The sequence below is a fragment of the Gekko japonicus genome, unplaced genomic scaffold (assembly GCF_001447785.1).
Source record: "Gekko japonicus isolate JY-2015 unplaced genomic scaffold, Gekko_japonicus_V1.1 scaffold544, whole genome shotgun sequence".
NCBI lineage: Eukaryota > Metazoa > Chordata > Lepidosauria > Squamata > Gekkonidae > Gekko > Gekko japonicus.
The window spans coordinates 447089-460863 of record NW_015167550.1 but is presented as its reverse complement, the minus strand read 5'-3'; the positions used below and the strand labels follow the sequence as shown (position 1 = coordinate 460863).

The following is a 13775-nucleotide window of genomic DNA, read 5'->3' as shown; positions in this document are numbered from 1 at the left end:
TCTCCGCTACACCCCCCCCCCCAATAGCTAGCAATCCAAACACTTCCGGTGATGTCAAGGAGTGTGGCATATGCAAATAAGTTATGCTAATGAGTTATGCTAATGAGCTCCTGCACCTCTTTTTCTACGAAATGACCCCTGGCAAACAAGCAAAGAGAAAAGAGAGACCCGCTGCACAGTTTTTGGGCCTCTGATCAAACAGACCCTTCTCTTTCAGATTCAGTTCCAGAAGGAATGTGGGATCGACAACCTCTGCAACAGCAACCTGCAGATTCAGGCCGTTTTTGCAAATGAGCTGAACCAAATTCTGCCCAGGTGAGGGTCACTGGCGAGGAAGACAGCAGTCCTGGGCTTTCACCAGGGTTTATCTTGGGAACCTCTTGTAAATGCCAGAGCACAATCCCGAAATATGTGAAAAGGCAGTAATGAGTGGAATTCTTCTGTGTATGTATATGTTGTTTGTGGGGGGGCAGGGTTGATGGAGGACTTTTGGGTAGGGATGGGCACGAACTGCATTTTTGTGGTATGTTTTGCTTCATGGCCGAACCACAAACCGAACCATGAACTGATATGAACCAGGAAGTTGGTTCGTAAACCAAAAGGCTCATATTGGTTCGTGACCCCTGCTTCCTGCTCCCTGCCAAAAGCGAATCACGAACCAGCCAAAATTCATCATGAACTTTCGTTTGTGAGCGGGTTCGTGTGCATTCCTACCTTTTGGTGTCAATGCTACCACTGCAAACCATCTTTGACCTCATTAGAACATTGATCTTCAACAGTCATAGATGGGTTCCAGCCACCTTTTCTGCTGGTAGAAAAGGGAAGAAAGGTTGTGGTATACATTTGGCTTCCACGTTTCTTGTGCAGGGTACAAGTGCACTTGAGCTCTGGTTACCCACAATGTACAAATGTAGACAATGTGGGTTAACCAGCATTAGAGTGCAGTCCTAAACAGAGTTATACCCTCCTTGGTTTAGTAAAGATTTAGGCTTGGAATGGTGTAACTCTTCTTAGGATTACACTGTTAAGGTTGGATCCAGACTAACTTTTCCATTTGTAGAACAGAACTTCCCTGCTTCCTCCCTTCCATGGCATCCCACTGATCTGCACAAAATGCTGTTCATCAGGGATGGAGACCCTGAGGAATGACATGGGGGGAGGTCTGTAGTGAGAAGTTATGGAAATTGCCTGTTTAGTCTGGATACAGCCCTTGGTTTCACACACACACACACACACACACACACACACACACACACATACTGGAATGCTGAGCCTGAATTAAACTCTGGTTTACAATTCCAGAGTATTTTTTGTAAGGTTTATTTTAAAAATATTTTATTTATAACTTTTAAGACATACAACATTCTTAAATTTTACAGGGATAGAACAAAGATGATATACTTAAGAAAAATAACATTTGTTTCATACATATGATTTCTATTTGAATTACTAACGACCAAAAATTCCTGTAAAACACTAATTTAATCTGACCCTATTATTTTGCTTTGTACAATCATTATCATTTTGTTAAGCCAAGTCAAAAGGTTAATAGTATTTCTTTATATTGTTGTGGGAGGACCAAACATTCCTGTAAAACACTAATTTAATCTGACCCCATTATTTTGCTTTGTACAATCATTATCCTTTTGTAAAGCCAAATAAAGATAAATGGGATAAAATACGGCCGTCGCCACGTTTGACCTCAAAATCACTGAACGTACAAGCTCAAGCTCTCAAAATGTTACTACGTTGGTATCACACACCTATAAAATTACATCACATTAATGCTACATACTCACCTATGTACTGGAGATCCTGCGGAGAACCAGCCGATTACATCCATTGCTGGTGGACCTGCGAAAAAAGAAAGCCTTTTTGGAAAATTATTCAACAAGCCATAAAAAACATCTTCTGGGTTCAAAGGTATGTCAATATTGGTATTTTTGTAAGGTTGGGGAACTAACTAGTTAATTGGACCATCTGCATTCATCTGGCATGGGTAATAGTAGCCTGTTTTATACCAGGATTCCTTCATTGATTGCCATACAAGAAAGGAAGGAGGAGCCCGGACCTGGATAGCCCAGGCAAGCCCAGTCTTGTCAGATCTCAGAGGCTAAGCAGGGCCGACCCTGGGAAGTACTTGGATGGGAGCCCTCCAAAGAATACCAGGGCCGGGAGGCAGAGGCAGGCTGTCCAGCCACTTCTCTGAACGTCCTCCATGCCTCAGTAGGAATTGCCAGAGGTCGCCATGACTTCCAGGCATAAGCACACATGCACGCACACACACACACAATGCAAAAATACCAAAAAAGAAAAGGAAGGAAGGAAGGAAGGAGACAGGCGTGAGGCACATGAGTGAGCCCAGCAACATACTGGGCTTATGTGCAATATCAGCTTAATGTCCACTTTGTGTGACCTCTGAACACAGCCAAAGAAAGAGAAATGTGTTTCTTATAAAAATTAAAAACTGGGTCCCATGCTGCAAGTTGGAGTTAAAGGTGGGTCCTGAGTCTGAAATGCACGACGACGGTTGTATCAGAGGACCCCTCTTTAGTCCATCACCTTGCAGATGCTACGCCAAGGGAATCAAAGGAGTCCCAAATGCATGATAAAGTAGTGGTTGAATGGGAAACCCCTCTTATTTGCAGCTGTATCCCAACTCTTACCATTTTCTCGATGACAGGCGGGATGGCACTCAGGTGCTGCAATACAGCCGGGAAGTCAAGAAACTGCACTTGAGTCTCACCGTCACCAATACCCCATCAACAGCCACCAATGGGGAGGATGCCCACGAGGCCCTGCTCAACATCACTGTTCCTCCTTCGTTGCTACCTTCCTCTGTCCGGCCGGTGAGAGAGACCTCCTCTTTTATAAGAACTTCTGTGTTGGGACAGACAAACTATCCATCTAGCTCCTGAGCCAGTGCCTTGCCAGAAGCCAAGGAGAGGTTTACAGGCAGGGTGGGGGAATGGTTATTCTTGATCTCTGCTATGGGGCAGTGATTCTGGGACCCTGGGCAAAAGTCCAGAATGGGGCCCCAGAATCATTGCTTCCAGCCCTGCTGGGAAGAGCCCCCTTCACCGGGGAGATCCTGGTGCCAAGCCAACAAGACAAACTGGTCTAAAATTAGAGGGATCGAGATGACAGCCCCTTTTGTCAATGGGAACAATCATTGTGTTAGTCCAAGCTGCTGGCATCTGGCCAGTCTTATTTACCATAGTGAAAAGAGCAGCTAGAGGGGAAGCCCACCACTAAGGGCCAGCTTTCAATACCTCAGAGATGATCACATCTGGGTAGAGATGTGGAGGCCCGAAAAAAACCCGGAAAAATTCGGGGGGAAACCGTTTTTTCTCGTTTTTTTCCTGAAGCCTTTTTTGTTTTTTTTCCGAAAAATTGGAAAAGTTGAAAAGAAAAAAGAAAAAAATTGATTATGGAATGTTTTAACATGATGAATAAAATATTTTAAGACAAGGTGTTCAAATATTTTCCAAATCATTTCTAAAATATATATATATGGTATCAGATTGATCTGATCTAATTTCTGTGCACTGAGGACAAGCAAGTCCTAGGTTACAAGCTGAACTCTCCAATGCAAGAACAAGATGCATTTCTTCCTTTAGGAGGTGCTATTGTCACAAGAAAAGAAAAAGGTTTCAGTTTTGTTTTTGCATGTGGGTGGGTATTCTGTTTGTGATAATTGTTTGGATACACTATATTTTAATATGCTAGTTGTGATAATTTCATGCCAAGTAAAAATGTCCATAGTCATATTTTATGTTCCTAAAGTAACAGAATGACTCTCAATCTGGAAAGGAAAAAAGAAATGCTAATGCAGCATTTTTTTCAATTTTTCCAAAAATTTCTGTTTCCCCCCGAAAAAAACTGGAAAACCCCCAGGTTTTTTTCTGAGCTTCAACATTTCCGGAAATTTTACATCTCTGCATCTGGGCCACCTGGTGCCAAGCAAGAGGCAAGTCCTCACCCAGTGTACTGCCCAGTACCCTCATCCAGTGCACCACCTGGTAGACCACGAGCCAGTGGTTGTGAGTAGCTGCCAGGGCAACAACACAGATGGGCACAACCGTAGCCACTGGGCAGAAGGGTACAAGCACTTGAGAAACCCATGGCACGATTCAGTATAAGGCAGATTCATGTGTTCATTAGTTTGGGAGAAAGGCTGTAGCTTAGTGGGAGAGCATCCCCTTTTCATGTGGAAGGCCCCAGGTTCAGTCCCCTGCATCTCCAGTTATAAGGCTCAGGTAAAAGCTGACAGGAAGGACCTTTGCCTAAGACACTGGAGAATCACTGCCCATTTGAGTAACCAGTACTAACCATGATGGACCAGTAGTCCGGAGGAGGAGGAGAAGAGTTGGATTTATACCCCGCCCTTCACTCAGTGTCTCAGAGTGGTGTACAGTCTCTTTCTCTTCCTCTCCCCACAACAGACACCCTGTGAGGTAGGTGGGGCTGAGAGAGCTCTGAGAGAACTGTGACTGACCCAAGGTCACCCAGCTGACTGCATGTGGAGGAGTGGGGAATCAAACCTGGTTCCCCAGATTAGAGTCTGCCGCTATTAACCACTACACCAAACTGGCTCTCCAATTCTCTTAGCAGAATTTAGTTTCATGTGTTTGACTTGGAATCTTCCGCACACAAAGTAGGTGCTCTACCACTGAGCCTCAGCTCCTCAAAAATCCCCAAAAGTCTGCTGTTTTCTAATTCCCACTGGGTCCTTGCTCTTTTTGGCTATTCAGGGCTCTTTTCCATAGGTCCTTACTGCTTTTTGGCCTTGGTCGGGCAGCAATATGGGCCAATTCATTCATTGCAAAGTCCTTGGGGCCCCCCCATGGGTATACCGTGGGTCCTGTCAATCAGATGTACTCTAAGACTTCCTTGCTTGGAATGCAATTTCCAGGGGTGCATGGCACAGTCTGGACTGGGACTGTGGCATGCAGGGAAAGGGGACATATTGTGTCTATGATTGGATAAGCTCCCCTCTGTGCCTGTCAAAGTTCAGTGATCTCTCTCAAGCATGCCCTACCGGTTCTCTTTCTCTAAAGCATATAAAGGTTTTTAAACAGAATGGACGGGCAGTTAACCCGATTGAAAAGGGCTCTTTACTTTCTTCAGAGCGGAGCCTGCAGGTTTGAGGAGACAGTCCTGTGTGAACTGGGCAACCCCTTCAAGAAGTACCAGCGGGTGAGTGGTCTTGTAGCACTCGAGCACAGGTCTGCCATGGGAGACCCACAAGGCAATTTGATGCAGTGAAAGCATGGGTTCAGCTACTGATGCCTTTGGTGACCTGTGGGGCACTGGAATTCTACCCCTTTGATTGCTGGAACTTTTACCAGCTGCTCCTTGCTCCCAGGGGTACCCCTAAGGAGTGGCAAACACACACTCTTACAAATATCCACACTTTGGATCACAGGCAGTTATTATTCCTCAATAGCATCTTCTCCATGGCTATTGCAAGACAGTAAAAGTAATCACAGCGTTTGTTCTTATTTGTTTATCCATTTGCTTGTTTATTCATTGAATTAATTTGTACCCAGCCTTTCTCCCCAGTGGGAGACCCAATGGCAGCTCACATCGTTCTCCTCTCCTCCATTTTATCTTCACAGCAACCCTGTGAGGTAGGCTAGGCTGAGAGAATGTGACTGGCCCAGGGTCACCCAGCAAGTTTTTTTTTTTGGGGGGGGGGGGTATTTTTGCTTGTGGGGGTGCGTCCCAAGGCAATTTGATGCAGTGAAAGCATGGGTTCAGCTACTGATGCCTTTGGTGACCTGTGGGGCACTGGAATTCTACCCCTTTGATTGCTGGAACTTTTACCAGCTGCTCCTTGCTCCCAGGGGTACCCCTAAGGAGTGGCAAACACACACTCTTACAAATATCCACACTTTGGATCACAGGCAGTTATTATTCCTCAATAGCATCTTCTCCATGGCTATTGCAAGACAGTAAAAGTAATCACAGCGTTTGTTCTTATTTGTTTATCCATTTGCTTGTTTATTCATTGAATTAATTTGTACCCAGCCTTTCTCCCCAGTGGGAGACCCAATGGCAGCTCACATCGTTCTCCTCTCCTCCATTTTATCTTCACAGCAACCCTGTGAGGTAGGCTAGGCTGAGAGAATGTGACTGGCCCAGGGTCACCCAGCAAGTTTTTTTTTTGGGGGGGGGGTATTTTTGCATGTGTGTGTGCGTCCATGCCTGGACATCATGGTGACTCCTACTGGGGCCTGGTGGATGCTCAGAGAAGAGGTTTGGTAGCCAGCCTCTGCTTCCTGGCCCTGGCATTCTTTGGAGGTTTCCCGTCCAAATACTTGCCGGGGTCAGCCCTGCTTAGTTTCTGAGATCTGACAAGATCGGGCTTGCCTGGGCTATTCAGGTCAAGGCACCCAGGAAGCTTTCATGGCCCAAGTAGGAATTCGAACTTGGGTCTCCCAGGTACTAATCCAGCACTCATAACCTCCACTACACCACACTGACTCTCTTTGAACCAAGTTCCCAAAGCTAGTAAAATCATAACGGTATTACTTGGGGATTTTGGAGGGGTGAGGAACGGTCATTTAATCTTCAAGCCTTTGACACTTTGCTCTGAATCTCCCTGCCTTCCGGCACACACTGAGATCTCCCTACAGAAACTTAACCTCATGTCTCTTATCTGTAAAATGGGATGGTTTGTAAACACTGTGCTTTTCCTTTTGAAAGGGCGGGTGTGATTGAAGATAGTGTTATGCACTCTAAGGAACTGCAAGGGGTACGGATATTTTCATTAGTGTTAAAAGCCCCCACCCCTCAGTAATATTTGCAGGATTGATGAGAATGAGGGCAACTATTCAGGAAGCACTGCTGTGAATGGGCTTCGTTTGCCAGCCCTGACAGCAACACATTCATCATTTGATCCCTGATTGCTTGGCCAAAGTTGATTGGTTGCACAGAGTTGAAGCAACATCACATGCACTGTGTGATCTCTGATTAGCTGGGATGAGTCTACCAAAACAAGCAAGAAGCCCAAACTTGGTGGGGGGTTGCCAAAAGAAACAGCAAATAAGGGGGAGTGGTGTGCTTTTTTTTTTTAAGGGAACATTAGCGATTTGAAGTCTTTTTTTTTATTTTGAGAAACAAATACGGGTCTTCTTGAAGGCTTTGTTTTCAATCTGAAATCAAAATGGCCAAAAATCATGTGCAGCCCTGCTTGAAAAGCCAAACCCTCCTTAGCACCAGTATATGTACACATTTTCTAGATGAATGGAACATTTGGTGGGTGACCGGGGGGAGCCCTTTCTGACTTACAGAAGGGAAACGAGCCCAGAAATATCTTGCAACAAGCCATCACCATGAGTCCTATTCTCAGCCGTCTGCTCTATGAGACGTAATCAAGGTCACTGAGCAGAGAGGGAACCCTGGTGTGATGAACATTTGACTTGGTTCTGCCACGTGCAGCAACACATGCTGTGTAACAAGGTTGTGCAATGTCACCTTTCTTCCAGGCAGAGCTGATTATCACGTTTGAAGTTATTGGAATTACGCTGAACACCCAGGAGGTCGCCATACAGGTGGATCCTACCACGTGAGTCTTGTTCTCCTAAACAGCTGGCTAAGGCTGAAAATGAGAAAGACTATCAGGGAGCCTAGCTAATAGCTTACTAGTTTGTGGGCTCAAGACTGGGCACCTGAGACCCTCCAGGAATAGCATGGTTTGTGGAGACCCTCTGAGAACCAGTTTGGTGTAGTGGTTAAGTGTGCAGACTCTAACCTGGGAGAACCGGGTTTGATTCCCCACTCCTTCACTTACAGCTGCTGGATGACCTTGGGCAAGCCATAGTTCAGTCAGTGCTGTTCTGTCAAGGACAGTTCTGGAAAGAGCTCTCTTAGCCCCACCTACCTCACCTCACAGGGTGTCTGTTGTGGGGAGGGGAAGGAAAAGGTGTTTGTAAGCTGCTCTGAGACTCCGAGTGAAGGGTGGGGTATAAATCCAGTCTCTTCTTCTCTTCTTCCTCCTCTAGCAATAGCATGTTTGGGTGGGTTACATCTCAACCCATCTTCTGCATGAACAAAAAATGCCATTGTTTATCAGGGTCAGAGATGGGACTGAATGGTGTGCAAGTATTCCCTGCTCCTCCGCCTGCATGGAGATGTTGTGAGGAAGAAGGGTCATGGCTGAGGGGCAGAGCATTTGCTTGGCATGCAGGAAGGTCCCAGGTTCAATCCCCAGCATCTCCAGTCAAAAGAAGCAGGTAGTCGGTGATGTGAAAGACCTTTGGCGGAGACCGCAAAAGGCTGCTGCCAGTCATAGTAGACAACACTGACCTTGATGGACCAAGGGTGAAAGGTAGCCTCATGCCTAATCCTAGTGTAGGGGAGATCTGCTGGGTACGCTCCTTCCATATGGCCCAGGTATTCTTGCATTATCCCTGTGACACATGAACAGCCCTACTGTGGTTTCTGTGCCACCAAAATACCTAAAGAATCCATTCTGGAAGACCAAAAAACTGACCTTCCGAACACTGTGTCTCTGGCAGGATAAGCTTCCAAGAAGATCTGAAGCCAGTGTGGGCAATCTTGATGGTGGACTACACAGTTGAAGCAACTTTGACGATGTACGTATCAGTTGAAGACTTTTGTTGGTTGGTTCTTTGTTAAAAATGAGGGGTTAACAGTCTTCTTATTGCCCCGGAAGAGGAGATGCTAGAGGGGTTCCCCAATGTTGTTGAGGATGTGGGTACCTTTAGAATTGGGAGAGGAGATGATGGGCACCATCATCAGCTGGCTAGTGTGAGGCTGGCAGTGGGTGCTGGAAGAAAGCTCTGACCCTGGCCTGGATAGCCCAGGCAAGCCCGATCTCATCAGATCTTGGAAGCTAAGCAGGGTCGACTCTGGCAAGTACTTGGGTGGGAGACCTCCTTGGAATACCAGAGGTGGGAGGCGGGGGCAGGCTTTACTCAGCCATTTCTCTGAATATCCTCCAGGCCCCAAGTAGGGGATCAATCACCCCTGGTCACCATGACTTCCAGGTGCGAGCACACATACACATGCACATATGAAAAATACAAAAAATACCAACAAAAAAAGCTCTGGTGGGCACATTGGCATCACGTTGGGGACCACTGCCAGGCTATAACTGTGTTTCTGAGCACACCCATGACATTGGGCTGGCTTTTGGGGAGGGGCTGTGGTTCAGAGGAAGAGCCTCTGCTTTACATCCCAAGTTCCATCTGTGGCATCTCCAGTTAAAAGATCACGTAATAGGTAATGTGAAAGACCTCCACCTGAGAACCTGGAATGCCACTGTCAGCTGAGTAGATAATATTTTGACCTTGATGAACCGATGGTCTGGCTCAATATAAAGCAGTGTCAGGTCCAACTGACCTTGGGGTTCGCTTCAGTCAATAAGTTTGCAGCTAGCCAGCAGACAGGAAACTCTTGGCACACAGCAAATATATTTAAAAAGCTTGTTTCATTTAATTGAGTAAAAACATTCAAACAGTCAGGATCTATGCAGTGCAGAAATCATCCAACCTATGAGCAGTTGGCAGTAAAACATTTGAATGCGAAGGTAAATTAGCAATTCTTAAAAGGGAAGCTGCAGCTTCTTACATGATAAGTGCTCATAGACAGTTCCGTAGTAAAGTCACCATAGAACAGAAACCAGTTCCATCTCCGGAGGCAGCTTATCAACTCCACACCCCAGGATACTCTGGTACACCCTGGAAAGTTAATTGCCCTCTACTGCCACTCCCTTGAGATAACCGAGCTCTGCAGCTGCCGGCAGTTACCCCCACCAGTTACCTTCCTCCTCCAAGGATGGATCCTGTCAAACTCATGGCCCCCTTCCAATCATCGGGGCTTAGCAAATTATAGGCTCGTTCAGCCCTCATCCCTTACAAGCAGCTTGCTGGGTTCGTGGCTACTTCAGGAGACAGTGGGGACCACTGAGAGGATGGAGAATGGAAACTGCTCTGTCGTTTAGGAAATCCCAAACTCTTGTGCAACATGGATTGTGGGAAATGGGTATATTTGCATGGATGACGGTGCATCATGTAGGTGTGATTCTCTCCCCGAGATTTGTTGGGAAGGAAGAGGAGGGATTGAGCAAGAGGTGGACCATCCACCACCTGGCTTTAAAAAAACAAAACAGGTTTTAGTTTTGTATGTAAAGGTCATCAGAAGGACCAGCACCAGGTGAACCATTATAGACATGTAAGCGTGTCCGTTTTGTTTCTTCTGTGGCAGAGTCAATCGGTGGCCCCAGTCTTATTTTAGTGGAGTGGTTATGGGCGAGTCGGCCATGAAGACTGAGGAGGATGTGGGCAGCCCCATTGAACTTGACTTCCAGGTAAGGGCCTACCTTGAGAGGGGGAGGCTGTTCCCATCGAGGACCGCTGATCTCAGAGTCCCGCGGCCCAAAATCTCTGTGGTTTGTCTGCCTTATCTGTACTCCAGACTGATCACTTGTACTGAAAGTAGGCTTGCCAAGTCCCCCCAGGGGGAACTCCACCCCAACGTGCACGTCACCTGGAAGTGACGCGACCATGCCGGGCACGCTGGGGGCAGGGCCACGGTCATCCGAGGGAAAATTCTATGGTTTTCCCTCAGATGGTCGTGGCCCCGCCCCCAGCGTGCCCGGCGCGCTCCAGCCGCAAGCCGGGAGTCCCCCGCTGCGGCTCAATTCTCACTTTGCAACCCTAACTGAAAGAAATCTAGTGCGCATGGCATCATTCTGTTTGATCAGTAGATCGATGCACTGAGACTTTGACCACAGATTAAAATTGTTTCTCCACTCACAATGAATTTGGGTGGCTGAGAACACCCAAAGGTGGAGGATTCTTTAACAGGAAGGCATGCCTGTGTGTTTTTTCTCTGTGCCAAATGCTACAAAAAATATTTACAAGGTGCATTCTCCTTCCAGCTTGTAGCCTTGATTCACAATAAGAGTTGCAGGAAACAAAAGGTGGTATATCATATTAGAATCCATGCCACTAAGTCTTGTTAAGACTTCCCCCCCCACCAAGATGCATTTGGCCTTTACACTTGTTTGTTTAAATTGGCTCTGATTGTACTGCTACATGTAATTTAATTTTTAATATCTAAATGTTACTTTCCCCTCCCCCCTCCACAGGTGCCAAAAGCTGCTGAACAGGAAGGATGGGTTATAAATATTTTGAATTGATAGCAGAGAACATATAATTTCCACCCAGGATAGATATCGAAAGTGGCTATCCTTATAAGGATGTGATGTCACTTTGGGTGTCTGTCTCCTCTGAGCTTTTAAATTACAAAAAATAAATGCACACTCATTAAAATTTTCCCACCTTCACACCAAACATGTTTTATAATCTTCTCTCCTTTCTCCCACACTGGTCTACGGTGGTTTATGCACTGATATTTTTTTTTAATTGACCACGCTCAGAAAGAGGAACTTCGCCTTCAGCGTTTCACCTGCATTGTTTTCTTTAGTGGTCTTGACTGAATTGTCAGTTCAGTTTGGTTTTATTGCATAGGGCCAATGGCCATTACAAACAAAAACAAAGGTAAAGTAACAATAAAGTAAACAAAACAATAAAACTGGATTGCGACAATAACTATTAAAAGTTATATTTTCCTAACAATTCAAATTTGTTTAATAAGAATAGTCCTTCAGAAATTCATTCGGCTGGCTGTACAAAATAATAACATTTTGCCGGCCTGGCCTTTGGACACAAACTTAGATTGGATTTTCTTGGCAGTGAGGGCAAAAAGAGCAACCTTGTGGGAGACGACTGGCTCCTCGTCTGCAAGGAGGAACAAAATTTTCTCCATTGTGGCACTTGGGCCAATTGAATTGTTCTACATATATTGTAATGCGCTGTGTGTCTTGGTGAGAAAGGCGAGCTATAAATAAGAGCATAAGAACGTAAGAGAAGCCATGTTGGATCAGGCCAGTGGCCCATCCAGTTCAGCATTCTGTGTCACACAGTGGCCAAAACCCAGGTGCCAACAGCAGGTCCACCAGTGGGGCCAGAACTCCAGAAGCCCTCCCACGGTTGCCCCCCAAGCACCAAGAATGCAGAGCATCACTGCCCCAGATACTTCGTTCCGTCTATACCTAGCGGCTAATAGCCACTGATGGATCTCTGTGCCATATGTTTATCCAATCCCCTCTTGAAGCTGTCTATGCCTGTAGCCACCACCCCTTCCTGCAGTAGTGAATTCCACAGGTTAATTATTTTTTGGGTGACGAAGTACTTCCTTTTATCTGTTCTAAGCTCGTTACTTTTATTGACTACCCATGAAGTTGATTGTAATAATTCTAATTCATCATAATAATGTAGGCTTTGTCTTCTAGGTGACCACAAAGGGTGAATCACTGGGTTCCTTGGGAACTATCACTTTAGGCTTTGAATGGCCTTATGAAGCCAGCAATGGCAAATGGCTGCTATACCCAACGGAGATCCTGGTAAAGGGAAACGAGAACCGGCATTGCGAGCCTCCTGGGCACGTCATCAACTACCTCAACCTCACAGTGAGTCTTCTCTCTACCTCTGACTTCCTTATTTTATGTCTTTATTAAGAGGTCTCTGTGCCACCTAAGAGAAGGCAGCATGGTACAGCCTGATCCCGTCAGATCTCGGCAGCTAAGCAGGGTCAGTATTTGGATGGGAGACCACCAAGGAAGGCTCTGCAGAGGAAAGCAATCGCAAATCACTTCTGCTCCTCACTTGCATCAAAAGCCCCTTGTTGGCCCCCCCATAAATCATAATAATTAATAATTATCGTATGGCAGTGTGTGTAGTATAGCCAGGAGATCCTAAGATTATTTGGCAGCTAGAAGTTCTAGCTCTTAGCATTATGCACCAGTAGGTGACAACCTAGACTGTTTTTAAGGCAAGAGATGTTTCAGAGGTGGTTTGCCATTGCCTGCCTCTGTGTCATGTCCCTGGTATTCCTTGGAGGTTGCCCATCCAAATGCTAGCCCAGGCTGACCCTGCTTCGCTTCCAAGATCTGAAAGGATCTGGCAAGCCATAAGTCAGTTGCGTAGGACAAGGGAAAAAGAATGTGATTTCTGAATGTGATTTCTGACACTCTCTCCTTGATATATATATGAGCTGACAGCTGTCACTGTGCCTTTAAAAGTTGAATCATAATCGATTCAAATCTTGGTATGTAACCTAAAATCTTCTGATTAGAGAAAGAAACTTCTAGCAGAACATATATATATTATAATTGCATTTTATTTTGTATAAGAAGCCTTGTAGATGGAATCTATTTAGGAGTTGCAAGGACGCCAAGAGCTAAGGGTAACGTGAATCACAGCCCTTATCAGCTAGCTCTCCATAAGCGAGGCCAGAGAGGGTCCCAGTGTTCTCTAAGGTTTCCCATTGTTCTGAAGACCAGATAAACAAATGCAATCACTTACATACATGACCAATACCAGGAGAGACCAATAGTAAGGTTTAGAGTCAAATGATGCTTTTATGATGTTAACTGCTTGGTACCAATTAGAGATCTTTTAATGTATAAATTATATGTGATGTCATTTGGGGTTTAAGACCTTCTGCCCTTCCTGGCTATGGTAGAATACGGCTTGGAACTGCTGAAGCGCTAAGGTACTCAGCCCTTGTATTCCCTGTTTTCATTGCAATAAACAAATTCATCTATTGGACTCCGACTGTGTGATTCCAATTTGTCAAGGGGTCACACAGGGCACAGATTTGTGCATCAGTTGTGACTTGATAGCCCTTTATAAACACATGCCACTTATGAGTCCTGTATAAAACAGACTTCAGACTAT

General features: G+C 45.6%; 1 protein-coding gene across 1 annotated transcript in view; it reads left to right on the top strand.

Annotated features, from left to right (window-relative positions):
* Nucleotides 1–13775, top strand: part of ITGA3 (integrin subunit alpha 3) — a 115854-nt gene that overhangs the window by 85810 nt on the left and 16269 nt on the right. The window contains exons 14-20 of the mRNA XM_015413677.1: nt 218–315; nt 2684–2849; nt 5131–5199; nt 7494–7573; nt 8526–8603; nt 10237–10339; nt 12329–12505. Coding sequence (XP_015269163.1) covers nt 218–315; nt 2684–2849; nt 5131–5199; nt 7494–7573; nt 8526–8603; nt 10237–10339; nt 12329–12505 — 771 coding nt within the window. The remainder of the gene's footprint in view (nt 1–217; nt 316–2683; nt 2850–5130; nt 5200–7493; nt 7574–8525; nt 8604–10236; nt 10340–12328; nt 12506–13775) is intronic.